General features: G+C 47.5%; 1 protein-coding gene across 2 annotated transcripts in view; it reads left to right on the top strand.

Annotated features, from left to right (window-relative positions):
- ARMC9 (armadillo repeat containing 9) overlaps positions 1-27,583 on the top strand; it is a 542,713-nt gene that overhangs the window by 96,901 nt on the left and 418,229 nt on the right. For both annotated transcript variants that reach the window (XM_085635734.1, XM_085635735.1), the window contains exon 9: positions 3,422-3,520. In XM_085635734.1, the coding sequence (XP_085491860.1) occupies positions 3,422-3,520 (99 nt within the window). The remainder of the gene's footprint in view (positions 1-3,421; positions 3,521-27,583) is intronic.

The following is a 27,583-nucleotide window of genomic DNA, read 5'->3' as shown; positions in this document are numbered from 1 at the left end:
ATCAAAGTTGTGAGCCGATTTGGCCACTGCAGCCTCTGTATCCATCTAACATACAGCAGTGTTCACAGAAAGTCCTTAATAACTTTTCTGAGCACTAAAAGGTGTAAACTCACCTAAATGTTTTCAGTGTTCTGCTCCCTTGGGGGCTCTCTGTATCCATTTTGAAATGGCCATGAACTTGGGGTCCTTTCAGAAACTCATCTAATGCCCTCAAAATCAGGGGACAGATTACAGCATGCCAGAGTCACCGCCCCCTTACATTCTTATGGCAAAGAAGCAGATCTTCACTTCACCGTGGCATGGCCAGAACACATCAGATGCTTACGGTCTGCCCAGGATCCAAGAAACGCAAACCCTCATCATGGATCTAGGAATAAATACTGTCGCTGAGTCCCGTCAGCTTCCAAAATTGGGTGCGTACAATGCAGCGGTACTAGGGGGGACAAACAATTTGCTAAGGACATGCACCATATTTTGCAACTGCTCCTGCCATAAGAAACTTGCATCGGGCCTAAAGCCTAGGGATCGACAGCCACAATGAGGTATTTGGGGTGATGCATCAAAGCCATACAGATGAGACACACAAGACCAGATCCACTCACCTGCCGGAAAACACATTCGCAGCAGGCTGTTTAAATGATCTCTAGAACTTAAGCTGCGCGTGAGAAACTGATTATAGAATGTGGGTTTAGAAGCCAACTATTTCAATAAATGCTCACTGTGAATAGACATGTCCGTAGGCCAATATTTGAAGAATGTAGGTCTGCAGTGACAAATGGCAAGCACAGCATGCAGTAAAGATCATGTCTTAACAAAGCGAGGTACATGGTTCTGTGTAGGATAATCCTCCCAGAGGGCCTCTTGTGATATAATAAGCACTAGATGGGTGTGTGTACACTTAAGATCACAAGTTCCCCGTTAAACTGCTAAGATCAGTAAGAGCTTTGAGGCCTGGGAAACATTCTTACACCTGTATGTAGCTCCTCCAATAAAAAAATAACTAAAGGATGTCTGGTGAACACTACTTTAATCCTAAAATTTAGCTTTGCTATAAGGTATCCACAGAAAAATTGAACAATTGGCAAACATTTTGAGATACACTGGGTGTCAGACCCTGTTCAGGAGGCCGCGACTCAAGAAGCAGCTACTGGGCCACAACTGTGGGGGTTGAGGCCTTTTACCATTGCTGTCCTGAGGCCAGCCCTACTATGGCTTGGGAAACTGGGTCACTGACAACCCTTTCTGCTCTTGACTCTCGGCTCAGATAGGCTAGTGTAGAGGTTACTCAGGCTCAATAATCAATACCCCTTTGCCCCAGCAGTACAATAAGGACAATGTCCGAACCAGTGCTTCACTTTGTAGAAAAGACAAGTAAATAATAATGCAGAAAACATAATTCCACTACAGAACCAATAATGCACAAATACACGGGTGCTCGTCTTTGTGGCCCTCTCGTGGGAGCAGCGTCTCACCAGCACGAAAAGTCTCCAGGCACCACCCGGCAGTCTTCTTGAGCACCACACGGACGCCGGCCACCGAACGCATGGCTTTGAGGGTGGAAGCAGGAACTGAGGCTTCTGACGAGGGCCCTCTTCCAGTGCAGCAGGCTGTAGATCGCAACTCGCTCCAGTGGGTACTTGATTGACAATGCAGATCACTCCAATCCTCTCGTGAGAACTTGGCGCTTGTTCATGAGTGCCATGGCGACTCACCCACAAATGGCGATCCTTCAATACAGCAGAGGACAGACGTTATCTGTGCCAAAAAGGGCATCTCTCAGGTCACTTAGTCTTCCAGACTGACTGCAACTCAGTGACAAATTTGGCAGTGCAGTGGTTACGCGGTCCACTTGTGGGGCACACGAGGCACCAGCAGCTGCTTATCCTGGAACCAGTCTGACCTAACACACAGGCACCACACTTCAGGTGTCTGGCGACTACGATGGGGGTAAATGATTAAGATTGCACTGCCCAATCCGGCTGTACTGCGACTCCGCACTTGCTTAGCGAGTTCGTTGGACGGGCACTACGACAGGGTCGCTTGGAGCTGTTCCGTACATGATGCCCTCCACCTGCAGGCTTCCTTCCCTTGCTCACAGGCACAATATTTTGGCATCCTGTACAATCCAATAATTCCTCTTTCAAATGAGACAGTAGGCAATCTTCCCTCACCTCAGGGAAGTTGGCTGTCAATATTACATCAACCACTGACTGCCTAGTAGTCCACGACTACTCTGCTGAGTATTTCCTCCTCTGCAGAAGAGACCACAACAACAATGATGGGTCTTGAGCTCCCATCTTTATACCAGTTTCAAAGAGAGAAGTTGTGCGCTCTGGTTCTGCTTCCTTGAAACCAGTTTGGGGCGGTTCCCCTTTCATGTGTCCTGCACAGGCCACCTTCCAAGCCTGGCGAATGTCTGCAAGTATGGTTGTAAACCATTAGTACATTTCATTGCAGTTTTCAATTACACCGAACACCCATTTCATGCTCCCTTCTAATAGTGATGTGGAATGAGTCGCTAGCAGATTTTGGTACATTAAGCAATTAATTTGTCTGCCACAAACCCTGAATCGCAAGGTTTGTGATGCCAAAATCTTTTCGTACATCAGGCCCTATTTTCTTTATTGTAATTAACTGAGGTACCCCTGCGTGTTGATCTTGTTGACAGTTCCACATTTATCTGATAAAACAATCATTGTTTTGCACTTGAGTAGTAAAATATTTTCATCTGATAGAAAATGTTTGAGGAGTGTTGAATTTTTTCAGTAGCTAGTGACAAGCACATGAAGGAAGTGGTTCACACAGATATTTTTGGTTATTCTTCGTAGTAATATGTATGTCTGTCTTTACATGATCTTTCTGTAATGAAGGTTGGAAATTAGGGATAGGAAGTACATGGGGAAATAACCAAATTAAGTTTGGGTGAGTGAGTGGATGAATGAATGTATAGCTGCAGAATTGGCCTCCTCTCTTCCATATTATACAGCAGTATTATGCAGAATGAAGTGCTCTGACATTCTATAGTACAGGCTTTGGCAAGTATTGTCTTCAGTCCTTGAGCTTGGAGAACTCCTCTTGTGCACAGAGGATCGCGGAGGTCTTAAACTTCCAGGTGGTTGTCTCCAGCCTTATCATAAACGGGCACAGCATACAATATGCTGCCTTTCCATACTGTGTGACATTTGGGAATAAATGCAATTGACGAAATATGCAGATATAAAGGGTCAAGCATTTTCACTCCATGAAGTCAAACGTAGGCCATAGCATCGGTTTCCACAAAGCTCAGCTTATCCACAAACGTACTTATTTTCTAGCTGGGAACCACCAGCTTCCACTATTGTTAATTAACAGTGTAATCCATTCTGGTTCTCAGTGTTTTTGTTTGAGGAACTGTGTAACAGATCTTGTTTTATTTTTGAAGATCACGCCAGAGTACCTGCAAAGCGTCTGCGTCCGTCTCTTCAGCAACCAAATGAGACAAAGTGTGGCTCACAGCATCGACTTCACCAGACCCGGCACCGTAAGTAGACGCTTCTTTAAGACCTAGGATGCTGTAGATGGTGCACTGCTTCCGTATCCGACAGTCCGAAGAAAACCTAGTGGCATTTTGAAAGCACTTTCAAAGGAAAGGCCCACGCCCCATCCTCCCCCTTATCCTCCTGAACCTTAGCCCATCTTTATATGTTATGTGCACTGTTCCTATTGCTCAGTGATGCTTAAACACCTCCTCCCCTGACACCCCATGCCTCATTCTTGAGAAACACATGTGCAGGCACAGCTGTACGCACAGACCTACACTCTTTATATCTCCGCCATACATTCATTGTGGGAGTTGCTTGGTATTCATACAGCACACCCCTTCTTTTGTGTCTGCATGATCCATGTGACCGAGACATGTACACGTTCACTTACCTCCCTAGTGATGTTAGATTGCAAAGGAAGACACACTTCAAAGCCCTCATGTCTCTCTAAGTCATTAGACCAGCTGCAAATACTCTTGTAGATTTCCCACCTTGGCTTTCCTAGAGCCGGGAGAAGCTATTTTTCTCTATCTAAAACCACTAGAACAAATATGCACACGCACCCTGGAACCAAACCATTTTGTTACAATATTCCTACTTCTGCTTGCATATGCCACTCAAGGTATGCAAGGGCACGCAAGTACACACATATAGATGACATGGGCATTCTGGGAGTTGATTAAAGGATGCCCATACATTATTGATTCTGAGATTAAACCTACCATCTGTCTTGCTCTATGAGTCTGAGAGTTTCGTTTTTCAGCAGATCTATCTAAATGTGGTACTTATGTGAGCTTCAGAGTAAACTCTTCCAAAACAGTTAGCCTCCCTCCAGCTAGAGGAAATGATCGATATCCGCCCTTTCAACGTCGAAGATGTTATTGTGTGGTACAATAATATTGTACAACGAGTTCTGGGCTGCATTTCAGTTAATAAGTGTGAAAAGGGCGTGCAGGCAAAATCCTGTCCGCAGGGTTCTGGGGGCTGGTTCGACTCAGATTGCCAAAAGATGAAACGACTGGTGAGACTGAGAGCAAAGAGCGTTAGGAGTTATAACATTCCCTCAGCCACCCAAGAGTTGGTTAAACTCAAACGTCAATATAAATCCCTTGTGCAGTCGAAAAAAGCAACCTTTTACCTTAGTAAGTGGGACGAGATGCAGGAAATCATATTATTAAACGAAAAATTCTGGAAAAAGGTCAATGAGTTCAATGGTCAAAATAGGGGCACACTCGTTTGTATGATCTCCGAAGACCTGTGGGCCACTGATTCAATTGATCTATAAAAGGCACCCTCCAGGGCAGATGGTCTTTAGAAAATATGTGGGCAAACTCTCCCAGCTATATGGTTCTCAGTAAAGGAAGTAAGGGCTGTTATTGAGAGGGTAAAATTCTCCCGAGCCACAGGCCCCGATAATATCCCAGCAGTTATAATCAAAACAAATAGCCTTTGGTGGGCCACGATATACTCCTCTTTGTCTAGCTGGATTGCTATTACTGGTCTCTATCCCTTGTCCTGGAAGGAGTCAATAGTGAAACCGATTTGAAAAAAAGGGAGTGGTTCAGACCCCATGCATTACAGGCTGATAAGCCTCTTAGATATTTCTTTAAAAATATTTTCTAAGATCTTTTTAGCTAAACTCGAAGATTGGGCAATTGAAACTAAGCTAATTCCACTAGAACAAGGGGGCTTTCGTGAGGGTCATTCCACTATAGACCACTGTTTTGCTATGTGGGCCATTATTCGAAAGGCTCTGCAGGAAAATCAGAGGCTGTGCTGTTGTTTTGTAGATTTCCGGACAGCCGTTGATTCTGTGGATAGGGATACTCTGTGGGAAAAACTTGCCTCCTGGAACCTACCTCCAAATCTTCTTGGGGCACTCCAATCTCCGCACTCTGGCAATTGGGCTCAGGTGGAGTTAGATAAATCGGGTCGGTTATCACAAAGAATTGCTATTGACAATGGCCTGCGCCAGGGGTGCGTTTTAGCACCCCTGCTTTTTAGTTTATTTTTGGCCGACCTTCCTACCTTTATTGTCCAATCTGAGTCCTTTTCGCCAAAAATAGGGAACCAGCATATTGCTTGTCTGCTCTATGCAGACGATTTGGTGCTATTGGATTGTACTCCAATAGGTTTGCAGAGGAAACTAAATGCCCTGGTATATTATAGCAAGCAGAACCAGCTCAGTATCAATCTGGAAAAGACCAAGATTATGATCTTTGGAAAAAAAGTACAGAGTTTCTCTTGGAATCTAGGTACGCAGGTGGTGGAGCAAACCGATCAATATAAATACCTGGGTTTAATTTTTAGGAGGAATTTAAATTGGGGAGCGCATTGGGATGCCACTAAGCAGAAGGCCCTACTGCAGGCCAGTTGTCTGTCAAGATTTAATGGTAGGTTCGGGGGGCTATCCCATACCCCATTACTGAAGGCTTATGATGGGAAGATACCCCCGTTAGGCCTAAATGGGGGAGAGGTTTTTTCCCTCCACCCCTCGGTGGTGCTCAAAAGACTTTTATCACTCCCACAAGGCTGAATGGTTCAGGCCATAAGGAGAGAGTGCAATTTGGTCTCTTGGAGTATAGCGGCCTCTACCCGGGCACTAAGATATTTTAACGCATTGTCGGAGGATGATGAGGTGGTCAAAGTGTCCAAATTGTTTTGGGAAGAGATCCAAAGTAGTGAGAGGATGTGGGCAAAGGCCGTAAGAACTAGAATAATTGCACTAAAGAACCTTCATGTAAATAGTGGCACAGTCACATCTTGGCTCCCATTTCCAGGCAAATGAGCACTGAGGAAATCAGCTTCTACGGCGTCAGAATCTATCGACCTGATGTATCTAAAAAATAGATTATCCATTAGTTTCTCGATTGCTACATTGGGCCAGGATACTGTTTTTCCCTATCTATCACGGCTCCAAGATCCAGGATTGAGGAATTACATTTTAAGGGCCAGGGTGGGATGTAACCCAATCTACTCTTCCCACCCACACCCTGCCCTCTGAAAGTTAAAAGTACCCTTATGCATATTCTTATGGACTGTGCCTTTTATTTTGCAAATAGAATAAAAATGTTAAGACCTCTGTTTTTTAAATATGATGCTCTCCATAGGGATAACGCTGTGGAGTTATTGTCTGAAATGCGTAATCTCGATGTAACAGTTGGAATTGCCCGGTTTCTACGATCTGTAAAACAAAATCTTAATTATGAAATGTAGTGTAAGGGGGGTAGGGTAGCTAGGAGGGGAATCCTTTGAAATGTTTTAACTGTTGTAATGTTTTAATTGTCTAGTGTGTTTTTTCTTTTAGAATGTTTTATGGACAAATGTCTAAATGAACTTGTTTTTGACCCTGAACCTTCCAAAAATCTTCTATTGTGAGCCCTCAAGGTGAATTACTCAAGGATAATCTTGTGTGAGTAATGAAACAGCCATATATCTAAATGTTTAATACTAGGAGTCCTCGTGCAGTCCGTTTCAAAGGGCAGGGCAGACTTACCAAAAGACATACAGCAGACATACATGAGCAGTTTATCCATCGAGTCTGAGACCAGATATCCTCTGTTGTGTTTTTATGGGTCGTAGAACAGAAATATTTAAAAAGCCCCCTTGGCTCATATTACGATTACTGTTGGAATCCTCAAGTAGACAGACAACTCCCAAATATCTTAGTCGTTGATCATTTAAAAGTGCCCTGAATCATGTTCCAAAGCGTTTCATCTATTTAACTTTGTAAGTTATGTTATTTCAATTGTTTGTGTGGATTGTGCGATAGCTCACTTTTTCACTGACTGCAGATCTGTTAGATTTTAGTTGCCCATTTTTTAAGCACAAGATCATTTCAAAAGGCCATTTGCTGCTGGGAATGTCAATACACAAATTATAGAAAGAGAGACCTGCGTAACTATGCAACGTTCAATATTCTTGGCATATCAGAGGCAGGTGGTTGAGAGTTCCACACAGACCAGGACCAGTCCTCTCGGGGAAGAACCCAAGAGGACTAGTGAGAGGGGCTGGAGTGATAATGATGGAATTTGTCTGGGAGAAAAGGTAGGGATTGTTCATAAAGGACAAGATAGGCAAACTGATGTCAACCTTATGTGCTTAGGTACTGGAAGCTGAAATAAATTGGTTTCAACAATCACTTTTCACGCCGTCTGCTTATCCATCATTGGACTTGGTTGAGTAACCTCAATTAGGCTAGGTGTGAATCAGATGCTCTCTCTGGGACTCCAATTTGGAGAGTATCTCACCCAAACTGATAATTCTTTTTTTTGGTTCTGCCCTCGGCCACTAATAATTCCGCTATATGTTGAATTAAGTATTGAAGCACTGTTCATAAATCTGTTACTAAGCTTGAACTTACATGAGTTAGAACACAGTCTAACCTGAGGGATTTTGTTTATAAGAAGGAGTGAAAGACTTATTGAGCCATGAGGAGACATTGAAGTCCACCCTTGTTGAGGCACTCGGAATAAGTAGAACCACTGTGGTCACCATCCTATTTTGGGATTCTGTTGAAATTGGCCACTTGAAATGCAAGACGAGCAGTACATTAGCCATGGCATTGAACGTCACACCATTCTTGCTGGTAAGAAATGGGACCACTCCTTTTACCTTAGAAAATTATACATCAGATTCAGGTTAAGTATTTTTCTGCTTAGGTCTTTCATGCCAAAACAAAATAAGGGTAGACACTTTTTTTTATGATTGATGGTGTTTTGATGGAAGAGGATCTTGATTTCCTATTTGCATGTCCTTATGGCCCTTGTTGGAGGCACATATTGAAGCCTTTAGGATTAAAACGATAGAAGGAAAGCCAAACACTGGTAATGAAATCCTACTCTAGTTCCAACATTACATGGGACGCTTGTCTGAAACATATTATTATGTCAAATAATGTTACCTACCCAGTATAGAATAACCAAGGCTTCTAGCAGTGTTACTGTATTTAGCTATCACGTAATATATGGATCATTTTTGTCATCTAGAAAGTAGAGTACACATAGTGCGAGAAAAAATGATTGTAATCTCTTTTTTTTACAAGATTGTGTTTTTCTAATCATCCAATTTATTATTAACTGCTATATTATTGTTGGGCTATGAGCTTCCTACATTTTGAAGTAAATAATTGCACTTGCAATTTTTAAATCTTTTGTATTGTGTTATATGTTTCATAGTTATTTAGAAGTATTGTATAATCTATGAAAGCAAACCGCGTACCAGCACCTTGGACATATGTCTATTTTGGAGTTATTCCAATTTGAATCTTCTTAGATTGTTATTTTCATATTAGTTGAGAGGCTTTACACTAATAGCTGTCAGACATCTACATAAACGAATACTGTCAACTCAAGCAAAGCAGGCCTAGTGAACTGCACACTTAGAATTGAAAGTTAAACTAAAAGTTCATTGCCAAATGGGTTTGTCTTATCTTGGAGTCTCGGGAGAGGTGTATCAAATGCAATTGTTGTGATTTTATTATCTATTTTGGGGATGAGAATATTTCTGGTTGTCAATTAATGGTGCCTTCAAATAGTTTTTTAACGCTTTATTGGAAACATTAAATATTAGAAGGTCTTTTACTGGTAAACCCGTGCCTTGCACTTATGCCAACTGGTGCTGGGGCTTTTGTGTGCTTTAAATAGTTAATCACTTCATAGATTTCTTTATAGCTATCCATATAAATACATGGATTCATAGTTTTTGAAGCAAATTAGATCCTCCACTTCCACGTGCTGAAGACAGACGGTAACTAGAAAGCTGATGATGTCACAGCTAACCCTATATATTTGAATAGCCAAGAAAAGCCTCTTACTGTGTGCTTCACTGACTATTTTACTGTGCATACGTTGGGGAAAATATGGATTCCATGCAAAACTGTAGAATCTTTAAAAAAGATGACTAAATATGTTGTTTTTAATGTATTTTTATTGGCCTATCATCTGCGGTAAAACACATTATATAGTCAAATTATATCCAGGTAACTTGAGATGAACAATACCAGTAATCATTGACTTTGAAAATTGGTTATAAGAAATTAAACTTGATACTTCATTAAGCTTGTACATTTTTTACAGATCGACATTGCTATTGCACGTGTCTTGGTGGCATTATTTTTTCAGCAATTCATATTTTAGTGTAGATGAAGTGACATTTTTAAGATAGAATAATTCATGAACTCATCTAAAACAGCATAATAATAAGTCATCAGTTCCTGGAAAGATTGCTAAACATGTTGGTTTGAAATTTCTGAATTACAAATGACACATTTTATATTTAATTTCTGTGTTTTCTCAAAATATAGATTCTTAAAATAACACTTTTGTAATAACCCGAACACACCCATATCTTCCCCTTAATTTTAAATGCTAACTTACTAAGTGAGGCTATCCCTCTCCCCTTGCATCCCTGATCCTTTCTATAATGTCTACCATACAGGCATTGGATGAATTTCAAATGAAGGTCTAGGCACAACTGGATGCCTTCACCACTCTAAAATGGCCGCTGTGTTTCTAGCCTACCTGGACCATGGTCAGTTCCATTGTTCCATTGTTCCCTCAGACCTGCAACATTATCGTACTGAAACCCGATCATAAGGTTTGCAAGCCAGATCAGATCAAGGACAACTTTGTTGGTGTTTCCAGTGGGATGTAGCTTGATTTCACTGCATGGATCATGAGTCAAGACATTGTTAAAATTATTCAATATATTTAGTAAGATTACACATATTTTGACGCAAAGGGCGACATGGAGAATTCACTCGCTCATATTTACATCTCATTTCGGGGGCAGGAACCGAAACCCACAGATATATGTATATCAAATAATTCTAAAATACTGAATATGTTATCATGAGAGAGATGAATTGCATGTTAACTTAACCAAAACCAGAGAACCACTTGATGCACCGTTCCCACTTGGGGCACCTGTAAGCAAGGTGGTCACACCTCATGAAATCATAAACCTGTGGGCAACCCTGAGCTAGGGCTAGGAGGCCTGGCAACCAGCCGGCTGTCCCTCCCTCCAACCCCTCTCATACCCACCAAAAACTCTTATGAAGAGAGTTGAGATGCTTGTTGTTATAATTATTTGGCATTCTTCCTGCTTACACCAAATAAAATCTATAACAATTAAAGAGCGGGGTGGGCGGGTTTCATATTGGGTTGGCACACCTCCTTCCTTTGGGTATTGTGAGACAAAGAGGATGTCCCAGGGGGTGGGGGGCGGTTTATATGGTCGCTGCCTGCCCCCTGCTGATGACTACATCCGGGTCAAGCAGTGGTCACTGAAGCACGACGACAGAAGGACCATAGAGAAATCTGGAGGGCAGTTAGGATGATACAGAGAAAGTAGCCATGGCAACAAGATGGACAAAACTCCTTTGAGGTTGGAGCGACTTGTAGCGCTTTTCCACTATTTGTGGGATGCTCTTGTTATTTTGCTGCCTCCCAAGCACATAGCTTGCTCTAGTGCGCAGGCATGAATGAAAACTTGGGCTTCATTCCCCTCCTGGGGATTGGTTGTGGTCGAGGGGATGAAGTCTGCCCCCCTACCATTTGTGTGATCCCCTCAGTCACCCAATTTACTCCTCACAGCAATAGCCAATTGGTTTTGAATTTTTATATTTTTTTTTTTCATTTTAACTCTCAAACCAACTAAGGCCTTATAGTCACATCACATTATCACATCAAGATCAAAAGTTCCAAGCTGTGGATACATATGAATGTTATAAATGGAAGTACCACACACTTCACACATGGCAATACGTTTCTCATAGCACCTCAGACTGACCAGTAGTAAGACTGGACAGGGCATCGGGGCCTTCTCATGCAGACCCAAGCACCAAATATCCTGTCCACCAACCTCAAATTTCATAAAATTTGCGAGGGCAACCTCTGCTACGATATATCACTTTCTGTGCCATAATATAGAGGTCCATCCCTCGTCTCCATTCCTGTATGGAAGGTTCCTCGGGCGTTCTCCAGTATCTAGCCACATCTCTTTTGGCCACGACTAAGCCCAAGGCACCAAATACAAGTTAGAAGTGTGGGATATTGACCGTATCTGGGATCCCCAACAGAACAAATCTTGGGTCGAGCTGGAGTGTCACCTCGAATGCTTGAGAGCTCCTGGATGACCATCCTCCAGTGGCTTTGTATATAAGGACATTCCCAGAGGGTGTGCATAAAGGAGCCCACGACATCGCGCATAACAAACAGTCAAGGTAGATGCTCTGCCCATTGTATGTAGCCTATGGTCATAATAGACCCTATGAAAGTTTTTGAACAGTATCAAGTGTAGGCGGGACCTAATGGCGACATCACGAGGGTGCATTTGTGCTGCCTCCCAGTCTATATCCTCAAGTTCGTCCACTTCTCTCTGCCACTGCCCTTGCAGCGTGCCCAGTGTATCTGGCATATCATTATTATTTATTCAATATGTGCTGGAAACTGCACCCCTTTCTAGTTCACCCATTAGGATACGGCCCTCGAGGGAGGGCACATTCAGGTATCTTAGCTCCCGCCAGCCCCTCAGCCCGCCATGCATCTCTGAGCTGGGCGTACTTTAGGAATTGGGACTGGTGTAGTTCATATTCCCTCTGTAGCAAGGAGAGTGACGTAAGGTCCCCCAACTCAAGGATATCTCCCACTTGGAGATACCAATAATTTCCCAAATCCCTGCAGTTTTGCGAGCTGTCATTGCCATGTCCCTTTCCAGAGGGGTGCTTCCCTTGTGATCTTGTGCGCCCACCCCAGTGTCTTTGTGACTTTATCCCAAGCTGTCAGTGAAGCCAGTCTGACTGGCAGTAACACCTGAGACCTCTTCCCACCACACAGATAGTGTCCGTGTGTCCCACGTTCCAGCAAAGTACGTTAAGTCTGAATGTCTGGTGATCCTGCGGGCATAGATCCAATTATTAATGTTTATTGAGTGGGCCACCCAGGAATTGAACCCTGGTCCCGGGCTAGACCTCTGCATCAGGGTCTGCCGCTCTAATCATTGAGCCACACTTCTCCACATCTCTTTTGGCCACGACTAAGCCCAAGGCACCAAAGACAAGTTAGAAGTGTGGGATATTGACATCATCTGGGATCCCCAACAGAACAAATCTTGGGTCGAGCAGGAGTGTCACCTCGAATGCTTGAGAGCTCCTGGATGATCGTCCTCCAGTGGCTTGTATATAAGGGCATTCCCAGAGGGTGTGCATAAAGGAGCCTACGACATCGCGCATAACAAACAGTCCAGGTAGATGCTCTGCCCATTGTATGTAGCCTATGGTGGTCATAATAGACCCTATGAAAGTTTTTGAACAGTATCAAGTGTAGGCGGGACCTAATGGCGACATCACGAGGGTGAATTTGTGCTGCCTCCCAGTCTATATCCTCAAGTTCGTCCACATCTCTCTGCCACTGCTCTTGCAGCGTGCCCAGTGTATCTGGCATATTATTATCAATTATTCAATATGTGCTGGAAACTGCACCCCTTTCTAGTTCACCCATTAGGATACGGCCCTCGAGGGAGGGCACATTCAGGTATCTTAGCTCCCGCCAGCCCCTCAGCCCGCCATGCATCTCTGAGCTGGGCGTACTTTAGGAATTGGGACTGGTATAGTTCATATTCCCTCTGTAGCAAGGAGAGTGACGTAAGGTCCCCCAACTCAAAGGTATCTCCCACTTGGAGATACCAATAATTTCCCAAATCCCTGCAGTTTCGCGAGCTGTCATTGCCATGTCCCTTTCCAGAGGGGTGCTTCCCTTGTGATCTTGTGCGCCCACCCCAGTGTCTTTGTGACTTTATCCCAAGCTGTCAGTGAAGCCCGTCTGACTGGCAGTAACACCTGAGACCTCTTCCCACCACACAGATAGTGTCCGTGTGTCCCACGTTCCAGCAAAGTACGTTAAGTCTGAATGTCTGGTGATCCTGCGGGCATAGATCCAATTATTAATGTTTATTGAGTGGGCCACCCAGGAGTATCCCTCTATTTCCGGAGGTGCAAGCCCGCCATTATATTGAGTGCGCTGCAGTGTTTTGAGCGATATTCTCAGGTGTCCCCCATCCCACAGCAGGGTCCTCGAGTCCCCATTGACCCTGGTGAATACTGTCTGAGGTACCGGGTAGTATGTATTCTGGAGCCCGTGTAGAGCTGTCCGTCCTATCAAGGAATGGGGAAGGCCATTCCACTAGCTACGTCAGCCTGATCAGCTGACAACACCCTTTCTACATTACGACTGAAGCAGAGCTCTGTCTGTGATGTTACAAATATCCGCAGGTACTTAAAGCCATCTGTTGCCTCCCTTAGCCCTCACGGGTGTGGCCGCGTCTCCCGTGTTTCCTGCGGGGTATAAAGCACTGGCTTGTCCCAGTTTATTGTATACCCTGAGGAGGCCCGTAATCCCCGCATGTCTGAAACAGCGCCAGAATTGTACGCATGGGGTCTGTAATATACCAGAGAATGTTGTTACCGCAAAGCAACAGCTTGTCTGCCGCCCCATTGTTCTCTGCAATGCAGAACCCCCCACTCCGGGATGCTGCCTCACCTCGCATGCTAGAGACTGCGGCGTGAGGCAGACAGTAGTGGGGATAGGGGGCAGCCCTGTCTTGTCCCTCTGCCTTCCCATCAACGCTTACCATTGCAGCTGGGTTCCAGTAAAGCACAGCTGCCCAGTTCCTGCGTTTGGGGCCAAAGCTGAATTTCAATAGTGTTTGTTCTAAGAAGGGCCAGTGAACAGCGTCAAATGCTATGTGCGCATCACAGCTGACCCTCCGGAGGACGATCTCTGCCGGACCACCGCGTATGGTTTCCAAGGCCCCCACCCGGAGTTGTTATTGTGCCATAGTTGCAATGGTGGGGATGGGTGGCCGGAAGAAAGTGGGATTCATAGAGGATTATAAGCGAGCCGGCGGAGCTCTCAGAAAATGCGGCTAGTCAGCCATCTTGCTGGCCACGCCCCCCCAGTAGCCAATTGTTGTACATTTGACTGCTTTCACTATATGCAAAATATAAAATAACACCAAGAAAAAATAGGTACTGCTTTTAATATTCTTTTAATGAAATATTCATTTTACATTCTTTATTAGTATTATTATGATTACTATTGTTTACCGAGGGTGCAAATATGCGGAAGAATTATTGTGACTGTTTTTTCTTTGAAGCAGGCTCTGTAATTAGTGAAACTGTATACACCCAGCATGAGTAGAAAGATTACCAAAGTTTGACACACAATAGGCTTTATGTGGCAACATAATCTCCTGGCTTTGTGCCCCCGGGTAGAGGTTTCCAACAGACAACGTCATTGTAAAAGGGCTACTTTTGAGAGGCTTGCAAATAAACAATGTGCTCGTTCAAGTATTACACCCATTGTTCTAATCCTTGTACTGTACAGTTTTAAATAGAGGGCACACGCCCACTTTTATTTATTGGTGATATGCAGCGCCAACTTAATCACGTGGGCAATGAAGTGCTTCATACACTAGTCACACGGCAGTTCTAGCAGAAGGTACATGAGGTCAGACGCAGTGAGGAAGGGGGCGGGGTCTATCATGGAGGGCACCTTCTGAAGGGGGCGGGGTCCATCTTGGAGGCACCTTCTGAAGGGGGCGGGGTCCATCTTGGAGGCATCTTCTGAAGAGGGCGAGGTCCATCTTGGAGGCGCCTTCTGAAGGGGGCGGGGTTTATCTTGGAGGCGCCTTCTGAAAGGGCCGGGTTTTTCTTGGAGGCATCTTCTGAAGGGGGCGGGGTCCATCTTGGAGGCATCTTCTGAAGAGGGCGGGGTCCATCTTGGAGGCACCTTCTGAAGAGGGCGAGGTCCATCTTGAAGGTGCCTTCTGAAGGGGGCGAGGATTATCTTGGAGGCGCCTTCTGAAAGGGCCGGGTTTTTCTTGGAGGCACCTTCTGAAGGGGGCGGGGTTCATCTTGGAGGCGCCTTCTGAAGGGGGCGGGGTTCATCTTGGAGGCGCCTTCTGAAGGTGGAGCCTTCAAGTCTTTAGAAAGATAAAACCTGTGAGTGAAGCCTGGTGAGTTCAGAGCTAAGATTCCGCCATCTGAGGACCAGGCTAGAGATAGGCTGGTTTAGTGTCTTGTTTTTCCACCTTTGATTTGGAGCAGGTCCTCGTGCCAGCTCCCCGTGCAACAGTCTCCAGTCCAGCTTACCTGCAGTCCGCTACCCTCTGCTGCCTGTCTACCTGCTGCCCTCTGTTTGTGCCTCCTCTGCTCGTTTTTCTGCCCTCTATTTTGCCTTTTTCTGCTTATTTCTTCCCACTTCCCACCATTTCCCTCCAGCCGCGATCCAGCGCCCCGCCCTCCCCCCAGGACGTACTTAAGGGAGGCCTTAGCACGGTCCATTGAGTAGTTCCTCGTGCCAGCTTTCCGTGCGACAATCTCCTGCCCAGCTTGCCCGCAGTCCGCTCCCTCTGCTGCCTCTCTACCTACTGCCCTCTTTTTGTGCCTCCTCTGCTGTTCTGCCTTTTCTGCTCGTTTGTCTGCCCTCCACCCTTGCTTCTCTGATGATGATGTATCACCCACAGCACCCAGATACCCCTAGGGGGGGACAGTGCTGGGCTACACAAATGCTGATTGATTGATTCGTGCCAACTTTTACTTCGACATGTCCTGGAAACAGCAGCAGTGAGACGGTCCTGTTCCACTGACTGTTTCACCATAGAGTGCTCAGCCCTGCATCCAAGAAGTGTAGAGACAGAGCCTGGGGCTGTGATAGTCCATCACCCGCAACCCCGGCCGCCATTCACCGGTAGGCCCTCCTCTAGACAGACATCCTGTAGGAATACACACAGTCACTAGGCCAGCAGTTGATGGGAGTCATCGCTGTAGGGTTTTTGTTGATATCTTGATATCTTGAACAGAAAGGACGCAGACTGAATACGATATGTTGATGCTATTTATGGCTTAGTTAACATATATCCATGAAATGAGTGTCACGTTACGGCGCTTGCCGTCCCCCTCCACGAAGACGCACACACAGAGACGACCCGGAATACTCACTTCCGGGCGGAAGTCGAGTACCGGTCTAGTCGTTCACAGGGGCACTAGGGTCAAGGAAGCGCTTCCGGGGGAAACGCTTATACGCCGCGTTTCCCGCCGGTTCGGCGCTTCGTATTCTCTTGGAGTACCCGAGCCGCGAGGAGCGAGATTAACCGTCCTGAAGCCAAACGGAAGTGAACGCCGTCCCTCTCCACTGGAACCCTGATTCTCCCTTCGTCCACACTTCGGAACCAGTCCAGGCTTCTCAGGTTTTCCAAACCCTTGCCCCCTAGACTTCCCGGGCGGTTGAAGGGTTCCCCTGCTTTTGTGTCTGTGTGGGAAGTGAGCTTGCCATTGATGATTTTGCCTATAGATGATTTGCCACAGTTTGTTTTGCCTAAAGCGCGCAGAGCGCCATTCCTGATTTCCATTGATGATTTTGCCTATTGATGATTTGCCACAGTTTGTTTTGCCTAAAGCGCGCAGAGCGCCATTCCTGATTTCCATCGATGATTTTGCCTATTGATGATTTGCCACAGTTTGTTTTGCCTAAAGCGCGCAGAGCGCCATTCCTGATTTCCATTGATGATTTTGCCTATTGATGATTTGCCACAGTTTGTTTTGCCTAAACGTGCAGAGCGCCATTTCTGTTTCCATTGCTGATTTTTCCTTTGCTGATTTTGCCAATGTATATGTGCTGAATTGCCATTGAGGAATTTCCGTTGATCTTTCGCAGAAGCGCCTTGCTGTTTTGTTTTCTCTACTCGGGAGCAGGGTTTAAACTCTGAGTGCCGCTTCCAGGGTTGTTCTTTGGGAAACTAGATTGCTTTCCACTGACCACGGTGTAGGAGCACCGACATTTGCTTTACTGCATAGCCTGTCCTCAGCACTTCACCTGCGCTACTGCCGTGTAGCGACCGGCGTCCCCGCAGTCAGGGTGAGTTCCTTGAGTCTAGGACAGGACCTAGCTCTGTGTGTGTTTCCACGGTGGTTGGGGGTTCTTCACTGACCATAGTCTTCCTCTTTTGTAGGTCATTCTGAGATACCCTGCACCCCTACCTACCGCTTTCACTCAGGCTCCTTTCCCTGCGTCCATCTCATCCCTGCTGGGTTCTACGGTCCACGAGGGTCAGGTGGGTGCAGGGACGGGCGCTCCTGTCGTCTCTGCGGAATCGCTGCACAAGCAGAGGTAAGTCTTGTGGAGCAACCTGACAGAATACGAAGCCCACGTTTACCATTCTGCCCAGACGACATGGGCGACCCAGAGGTCACCTTGCAAGACATTGCCTCCATGCTAACCGCCATACAGGCAGAAAACCTCAGCTTACGTCACGACATAACTACCCTACATGGCCAGATGTCATCTGGGGTCACCAACCCTTGGGGATCCGCCCCGAGCCACCGGGGCATGCAGGAAGGGATATTACGACAGCCAACGTTTACGTTTGGGGGTCCTCTGCCGCCAGCAACCCGAATCCTGCAGTCCAAGTTATCGCTCCTCATCCCGTACAACTGGCACCACCGGAACGGTTCTATGGCGACAGTGCCAAGTACGGCATCTTTATCCATCAATGCCACCTGCATTTCATGGCCAGGAACACTGCCTTTCCTGATGATGCATCCAAAGTTGCCTACATCCTGTCGTACATGGGCGGAGACGCCGCTCAGTGGTCAATAGCATTGGTTGAACACGACGACCCCATGCTGCACCACCTGCCGACCTTTAAGGAAGCTATGCGACGTATGTTCGCGCGGCACACCTTTGTGCAAGCCGCTGACAACGCGTTGCTCAGCCTCAAGCAAGGCAACCAGGACCTCCTGCACTACATCACCACCTTTAGTAGGCTAGTGATTGAGGCCCAGTGGCCCGAGGACAAGAAGGTGTCAGTATTTTATCGAGGATTGCGAGACGAACGAAAGGATCTCATTTCGCAGTTCCCTGACCCACCTGAGGAAATCGGTCCCTTCATCGATCTGGTGGTGAAGATGAACTTTCGGTTGCAAGAACGAAGGACAGATAAAGGAAGAAGCAGTGACAGTCGTTTCCTACCTATGGGGGAGAAGGAGACCCGGAAGACCCAGGAAGGGCTCGGTCCCCAGAGCGACGCACCTGAACCTATGCAAATCGGAGGCATAAGAGGTCCTTTGTCAAGTCAGGAAAGGGAACGACGGAGGAAACAGAATCAATGCCTGTACTGTGGGAAAAGCGGACACTTCGTCAGGGAATGTCCGGTGAAGCCCACGAAGTCCCGGAGCGGAAGGCCGTTCGCGTTGCCCATCACCAAAACGGAGAAGACGGGAAACGAGACAACCCAGTAGATAAGGGGATCCGTCCTCTGGGTTTTTCGTATTGCAATGCCGCGATCCCTGCTGTAGTCGACGGTACTCACCATATAGGAATGGATGTTTCCTTGCAAAACCAGGAGGGCAGAACCTGGCAAGTAACGGCGATGTTGGACTCCGGTGCTACAGGCTGTTTCATAGACACCGCATTCTCACGTGCCTTAGGTATAACCACAGTGTCAAAGGCCCAACCCGAGACTGTCAAGGCGGTGGATGGAACGGACCTAACATCCGGCCCTATTCGGCACCACACCGAGAACATGACTATGTCCTTTATCAATCACCACGCCGAAGTCATCAGCTTTGACGTCATTGATGCTCCTCAATTCAAGTTGATATTGGGGTTGCCGTGGTTGGTGAAGCACAATCCTCGCGTTGATTGGGTATCCAGAAGCATCCACTTGGACTCAGAGCATTGTTGTGATTCCTGTTATACCCAAGACCACCTCCTCGGGACCCGCTCCATACAAGCGAGATCGCTGCCCGTGCAGGGAATGGGGTTGGTTTCCCAAGCAGCCGTGCCCAAAGAATACCTGGACCTAGCCGACGTGTTCGACAAAAAGGGAGCCAACACCTTGCCGCCGCATCGCTCGTTTGATTGCCGGATAGACCTGATCCCCGGTTCCACGTTGCCCTGCAGCAGGATTTATTCTCTCACGGAGAAAGAAAATGCCCACCTACGCTCCTACCTGGACGAGTATTTGGTCAACGGCTTTATCCGTCATTCCAGGTCTCCAGTTTCCTCTCCTCTATTTTTCGTGGCTAAGAAGGAGGGCGATCTACGGACGTGCATTGACTTTCGAGCGATGAACAACATCACCATAAAAAACCGTTACCCGCTGCCCTTGATAACCAATCTCCTGGAACAGGTAAAAGACGCCTCAGTGTATACTAAACTCGACCTGCGGGGTGCGTACCATCTAGTCAGAGTCCGAAAAGGCGACGAATGGAAGACCGCTTTCCGAACTAAATTCGGGTTATTCGAATACCAGGTCATGCCTTTCGGACTCTGTAACGCCCCCGCAGCGTTCCAGTACTTTATCGACGAGGTGTTACGGGAGTTCATAGACGTCTTTTGCATCGTCTATATAGACGATATCTTGATCTATTCGCGGACCATCACAGAGCACGTGCAGCACGTGCGTTCCGTCCTTCAGCGGCTGGGTAGACATCGTCTGTACGTAAAGCTGGAAAAGAGCGTCTTTCACGTCACCACGGTCGAGTTCCTGGGGCATGTCATCACTCCAGAGGGCATACAAATGGACAACAAGAAGGTGGAAGCCATCCTGTCCTGGCCCCCCCCGGAGTCCGTGAAAGGGGTACAACGGTTCCTGGGGTTTTCCAATTACTACCGCCGATTCATTACAGGCTTCTCCGAGATGGTAGCCCCGATTACCCGGTTGTTGCGTAAAGGCGTGCGCTTCAGTTGGGATCAGAAGGCGGACGACGCCTTCCAAGAACTGAAGAGACGTTTCACCATAGCCCCGGTTCTGATGCACCCCGACACCAAGCAGCCCTTCGTCGTGGAGGCGGATGCCTCTAAAAATGCCATCGGGGGCGTGCTGTCTCAACGGAGCACCCGCACTGGACTACTGCATCCGGTGGCATTCTATTCCAAGAAACTACAACCTGCGGAACGCAACTATTCAGTATCGGACAGGGAGCTCCTGGCCATCAAGACCGCTTTTGAGGAATGGCGCCACTTCCTGAAAGACGCCAAGCACACCGTAACCATCTACACGGATCACAGGAACCTCCAGTTTCTCCGGTCAGCACGTGCTCTCACCGCCCGACAACTCCGATGGACCCTTTTCTTTAATGACTACGATTTCGTGATCACGTTTCGGCCAGGAAAAGAAAATGCCAAGGCTGACGCCCTCTCTCGGCTGGAAGAAGCTGACGACGAAGCCGAGAACACCGAGCCTGTTCCTATCCTTACCGAGAAACACTTCCAGGGTGTTGTGACGTCTTCGGGCTTCTTATCTCAAGTACGGAAGGACACGGAGCAAGTCGACCTGGAGTGACTGGCGGATGGACGCACAGACGTGTCATACACGGACGGATTGCTGTTTCATGGAGACCGGCTGTATCTACCTGGGGTGCCCAGTCAGCAGGAAGCGGTCCGCCTGTGTCATGATCACGTTTTGTCCAGCCATCCCGGTTTCCATAAGACACTTGAGCTCTTGCAAAGACAATTCTGGTGGCCGACCATGGTGGCCGACACAGGACTTCATGTGAGGAGCTGTACCATCTGTCTCCTGAGTAAGAACGCTTCTGAGCCTCCGGTGGGCCTTCTGCGTCCCATTCCGGTACCACCGTATCCATGGCACACCGTCTCCATGGACTTCGTGGTGGAACTCCCTACCACCAAGACGGGGCACACCACGATTCTCACCATCGTCGACCATCTCTCCAAAATGGCGCATTTCGTACCTTTGCTGAAGGTGCCCACAGCTGTGAACCTGGCCGGGATCTTTGTGCAAGAAGTAATCCGCCTTCATGGCATTCCATCGGTGGTCATAACAGACCGGGGATCGCAATTCGTGTCCCACTTCTGGAGAGAGGTGTGCAGAATCCTCGAGATGGACGTACGCTTGTCCACAGCGTACCACCCACAAACGGACGGTCAAGCGGAAAGAACTAACCACACCATGGAGCAGTACCTCCGTTGCCTGCTGCTTATGGTTGATAAAGACTGGTCCGAGGTCCTATGGATGGCTGAGTACGCCTACAACAACAGTAAGCATTCTGCCATCGGAATGTCTCCCTTCTTTTGCCTCCAAGGCCGTCACCCCCGCACCTCTGCCTGGGAAATACCCCGGGACTGCTCCTTGCCGTCAGTTCATTCCTATCATGCTGCCTTGCGTACTATCTGGCAACAAGCTCGGTTTGGGTTGGCCAAGGCAAAGGACACCTACAAGGCGCATGCTGACGCCCATAGACAGAAGGAACCCGAATACCGCTTGGGTGACCGAGTGTGGTTGTCTATCAGACATCTCAACGTGCATGGCCCCAAGAAGCTGTTACCCCGTTATGTGGGTCCCTTTGTCATTGAGAAGGTGGTAAATCCGGTGGCTATGAAACTTACGCTCCCTCCGCACATGAGGATCCACCCCGTTTTCCATGTCTCTCTTCTGCAAGCGGTCCGCCCTGATGGCGGGGTTCCCTCTCCTCCGTCTCCAGTGGTGGTGGAGGACCATGTGGAGTACGAAGTCCGGGCCATCCTGGGTTCTCGTCGCACCAAGGGGAAGTTGTTCTACCTGGTCGATTGGAAGGGGTACGGCCCGGATGAGCGGTCTTGGGAGCCTTTGTCCCATGTTCGCCATGCTCCTGTTCTGGTCCGTGCTTTTCATCTCAGTCACCCCTACAGCCCTCGCCCTGCGGTCCCTTTTTGAGCCCCTGGGGTTGGGGGGGGGGGCCTGTTTTTGAGGGGGGGTTCTGTCACGTTACGGCGCTTGCCGTCCCCCTCCACGAAGACGCACACACAGAGACGACCCGGAATACTCACTTCCGGGCGGAAGTCGAGTACCGGTCTAGTCGTTCACAGGGGCACTAGGGTCAAGGAAGCGCTTCCGGGGGAAACGCTTATACGCCGCGTTTCCCGCCGGTTCGGCGCTTCGTATTCTCTTGGAGTACCCGAGCCGCGAGGAGCGAGATTAACCGTCCTGAAGCCAAACGGAAGTGAACGCCGTCCCTCTCCACTGGAACCCTGATTCTCCCTTCGTCCACACTTCGGAACCAGTCCAGGCTTCTCAGGTTTTCCAAACCCTTGCCCCCTAGACTTCCCGGGCGGTTGAAGGGTTCCCCTGCTTTTGTGTCTGTGTGGGAAGTGAGCTTGCCATTGATGATTTTGCCTATAGATGATTTGCCACAGTTTGTTTTGCCTAAAGCGCGCAGAGCGCCATTCCTGATTTCCATTGATGATTTTGCCTATTGATGATTTGCCACAGTTTGTTTTGCCTAAAGCGCGCAGAGCGCCATTCCTGATTTCCATCGATGATTTTGCCTATTGATGATTTGCCACAGTTTGTTTTGCCTAAAGCGCGCAGAGCGCCATTCCTGATTTCCATTGATGATTTTGCCTATTGATGATTTGCCACAGTTTGTTTTGCCTAAACGTGCAGAGCGCCATTTCTGTTTCCATTGCTGATTTTTCCTTTGCTGATTTTGCCAATGTGTATGTGCTGAATTGCCATTGAGGAATTTCCGTTGATCTTTCGCAGAAGCGCCTTGCTGTTTTGTTTTCTCTACTCGGGAGCAGGGTTTAAACTCTGAGTGCCGCTTCCAGGGTTGTTCTTTGGGAAACTAGATTGCTTTCCACTGACCACGGTGTAGGAGCACCGACATTTGCTTTACTGCATAGCCTGTCCTCAGCACTTCACCTGCGCTACTGCCGTGTAGCGACCGGCGTCCCCGCAGTCAGGGTGAGTTCCTTGAGTCTAGGACAGGACCTAGCTCTGTGTGTGTTTCCACGGTGGTTGGGGGTTCTTCACTGACCATAGTCTTCCTCTTTTGTAGGTCATTCTGAGATACCCTGCACCCCTACCTACCGCTTTCACTCAGGCTCCTTTCCCTGCGTCCATCTCATCCCTGCTGGGTTCTACGGTCCACGAGGGTCAGGTGGGTGCAGGGACGGGCGCTCCTGTCGTCTCTGCGGAATCGCTGCACAAGCAGAGGTAAGTCTTGTGGAGCAACCTGACAATGAGCTTATGGAAAATGTTTTGTATCAGAGTAGTGAATTGAAAAAAAGCTTATAGACTGGATGTGGACCATCCAAGCAAGACGCTAGACGCTGGACCACAGGCCAAGACAGTCCAAAAGGGTGGCATTTTTGGGAGTAATGTTGGGGGAAGCAGGCACTACATTACCACCTCCTTGCCTTAAAGGCAGCTTCTGAGGTGCAGCTCACAGTCTCAACCTCTGGAAAAAATTGAGTGACCATGTCTTGATTCTGTGATGTGATAGGGAGCAGGTCGTTCCCATCTTCCCCTTAATTCTCTTCTTTTCTATTCTTTGGAATTTATATAGTGCATGGCTACCCACGGACCTTCTAGTGCTGGTAATAAACCTCCGCTGACAGTGCTGCATGCCTGACTAGTGGTTCCAATAGGTATGTTTCGGCTGTTATCTGAAGCTGGTTTATGATCAGTCCAATCTGATGTGTGCGGGGAGAGAGTTCCAGAGTTAAGGTGCCAAATATATGAAGGAACTTTCACCGCATTTTGCTTTCTTGCCCCTCAAAACCAATAGTAGGTTACGACACTCGGAGCGTAATGTTCTTCTTATCGTTTAAGGAGTTACCAGGTGTTGAATGAGCTGGGGGCCTTTTTTGTTCACGGTGCGATGGACCAAACAGAGAGATTTGAACTGTATTCGCTTCTGGATTGGCAGCCAGTGCAGGCCTGCCAGTGCAGGTGCTGCTGACATACGCTTGGGGATTTTATTGACATTATGTGCTGTGGCGTTCTGGATTACCTGCAGTTCATTTGTCACATATTTGGGACTGCCTAGGTAGAGCGAGTTTCCATAATCCAGACGCAGACTGATTAGTCCCTTTGCTGCCACTCTATGGAGGGCAGCCATGAGCCAGCTTAGTAGTCTTATCAAAGTCCAGAGGAGTCCAAATCGGCATGCGGCCAGATTCTTGGCCTGAACTTCCATGGATAGCCTGTCGCCTATCCAGAACCCCAGACTTTTGACTGAAGGGGAGGGTGTGGAAGTGGACTGAGACAATCAGGCCAGTTAAGTTCCAACCAGTGGGAGAGGTCGTTTGCTACAACTAACTATGTCACGTCCTCGTTCAGTTTCAAACAGCTGTCGGACATCTAGTTTGTTACTTGTTTGAGGCATCTGATTCGAGGTTTAGTTGGTGTCTGCGGTGAGAGATGACAATCTGTGTGTCATCTGCACTGGAAACCAGGGCAATCCCATGAGCATGCACTATTTCTGCCAGTGGGCGTACATAGAGATTGAAACGAGTGGGACTTAGGGAAGATCCCTGCGGGTCTGTGGCAGTTCGGGCTGGACTGTTCCTACGGGGAGCAGGGTCAAGACTGATTTGCATATGACTAGGCCAAAACTGGAATAGTGATGAATTTAGGACCAGATCTCTGTACCGGGGGTGAATGTTCAACATTGTTCAGCATCCACTGGAGTCAAGCTAGTCTGGCTGAGGGGTGATACCCCGAAACCGTTCCCAGGATGCTCATTTCTGGTCCAAGGCGAACCTGGCCTGGCAGTTCGGGCTTGACTGTTCCCACGGGGAGCAGGGTCAAGACTGATTTGCATATGGCTGGGTGCAAACTGGAGTGGTGTGGTGAGCAAAACACCAATGGATTTAGACCTAGATCTCTGTACTGGGGGTGAATGTTTGACATTATTCAGTATTCCGTCCAACAATTGTTCTTTTTGCACTCTGCACTTCAATGCTTATGTTGCGGAAAGTGAAGAGTCCTCCTGAACCTTAAAGCTCCTATGCTCTAGGAAAGCTGTAAGCCATTTGTAAGTCACAAGCTGCCCTCAGATCCAACAGAATCTTTGCTGCTGAGCCGCCTTGGTCTAGAGTGGCTCTGAGTTCTTCCATTGAGGCTAATGAACCTCCTGTAAGGCAGACACTTGTTAACATACTTTTCTAGGGTCTTACTAACTCCCAAAAGTAGGGAGATGGGTGATAGCTCTCTACCTGTAGGGGGACTGACGTGGGCTTTTTTAGGAGGGTTTTACCCACTGTATGTTTCCATCCCAAGGGGGCCATGCCACTGTGTAGGGGTGGTTATATAGGTTGGTCAGTTTGGCTAGGATTGTGTTTCCTCCTCTCTGTAAAATACCAGGTAGGGCTGGGTCATGCAGCGACCCTGATTTGATTGTCCTAAGGGTCTCTCCTGTTGCTTCTCTGCTCAATTGAGGGAAGGCCGTCAGTGTGATTTCTGATGGCACTGCAGAGACCTGAATTGAGCTTTGCATGGCGTCTTTGGGTAGGGCTAGCAGAATGTTGTTCACCTTTCCTAGGAAAAGTTTGCAAGCATGTTACACTGCTCTACTGAGGGCGTGGGACTGCTTTGACGTTTAGCTTGCTTCAGAAGGCTGTTTACCAGTTTGAAAGCTCTTTTGAGGAGTTTGGGACATTTTCTATTTTGGCGCTGAAGTATGAAACTCTTGCTTCTCTTATCGTTTATTGGTACTTTTTTATTGATTTCTTGTATTATGCCTTGCTGGGCCCATCATACGATTTTCTCCATTCTCTTTTCGCTTCCATTTTTAGTCCCATGAGGTTTGCTGAGAACCATGGTGCACATCCAACCGAGCGACATAAACCCCGGGGCTACATGGGGACCAAGGTGTCCAGAGAGCCTGTGAGACAATTCTCAATTTGTCAAATCTCTCATCGATTTCCCTTTCCATTTTTGGGCTGTATTCGGTCAGGGAGCTTTCCCAGCTTGCAGTGTCTAGTTTTGACCCGCAACGCTTTAGCTTTGTGGAGGTGAGCGGTTTATCTGTGTGCTGGAGTGTGCGCAGAGAGAAGGGCACTACATGGTGGTTTGACCAGTATATTGGGGTAGGAGTGTCCGTTGAGCGCTCATTGATGTTAGAATAAATGGGGTCCTATATGTGGTCCAGTTTGTGGGTGGGTTGTGTTATGAGTTGAGTCATGTGGATGGCTGCCATATCCTGAAAAAGTTTTTTTTTATGATTTTGTTGCTATCTTGGTCAAAGTGTAGATTGAGATCTCCCAGTACTTAATGCAAAGGTGGTTTTGTGCGCCCCTTGTGACTGGTGAAGAGTCAGGGTTGGGCCTTGGATGGTTCATCACATGGTCTTTGGATGTAGGGTAGAGACTAGTCCAGGAACCCTCTCTAAGATGGTGGGGCTGTTGCTGTTGACCACTATGAAGCAGACTGTCTCATTCGCTACTGCCCAGGCAGCTTATGGGGCTTCTCCTTCAAAGGTCTGGTTGTCACCCCCTTGCTTCATAGTCCACTTCTGAGGGTGCGCCTCACTGCTTCCACTCCAGGAAAATATAGTGACGGGCCTTGATTCTGTTTTCTGATGGGGAGCAGGCCACGTCACTCTTCCCTTGATGCAAAGGCAGTTCTTTGTGACTGTTGAAGAGTCATGGACTTGGTTGTTTCATTGCATGCTAGAGGCTCAAAGGTTTAAGTGTGGGCAGAGCTAGTTCATATGTCATGTCGAGTCAGAAGCTGCCCACCATCAATCACTTTCTAAACGTCTTGCATCATGGACCCATTTTCCATGATCATCGCCCCAAGTCTCATTCACAGACATTTACTTAGGACCCAGACACAACAAAAAATCTATCTCTGAATGTCCGTTGCAAGTTCCAGAGTATAAATACAAGAGATAGGACTGTGTGTTCAGGGAGTCTTCGCCCGGAACAGAGTGCTTCTCCGCCTTCGTGCTGACACTGACCATCTGACGTTTTGGGAACTTTTAAAGAGTCGGCTTTGCCCTTTCTGCATCTGTAGTTTTCCCACCAATAACACTGGGTTAGCAAACCTTTAAAGACCCGGCTTTGCCCTTTCTTGAGCTCTTGTTTTCCCACGAGTAACACTGGGTTAGGAAACCTTTAAAGACCCGGCTTTGGCCTTTCTGGAACTCTTTTTTTCCCACTGGTAATACTGGGTTAGGAAACCTTTAAAAACTCTGCTTTGCCCTTTCTGCAGCTCTTGTTTTCTCTCAAGTAACACTGGGTTAGGAAACCTTTAAAGACCTGGCTTTACCC

The sequence above is a fragment of the Triturus cristatus genome, chromosome 11 (genome assembly GCF_964204655.1).
Source record: "Triturus cristatus chromosome 11, aTriCri1.1, whole genome shotgun sequence".
Classification (NCBI taxonomy): domain Eukaryota; kingdom Metazoa; phylum Chordata; class Amphibia; order Caudata; family Salamandridae; genus Triturus; species Triturus cristatus.
Note: the sequence above shows the minus strand (reverse complement) of the source record. Positions and strands in the feature narration are given on the sequence as shown.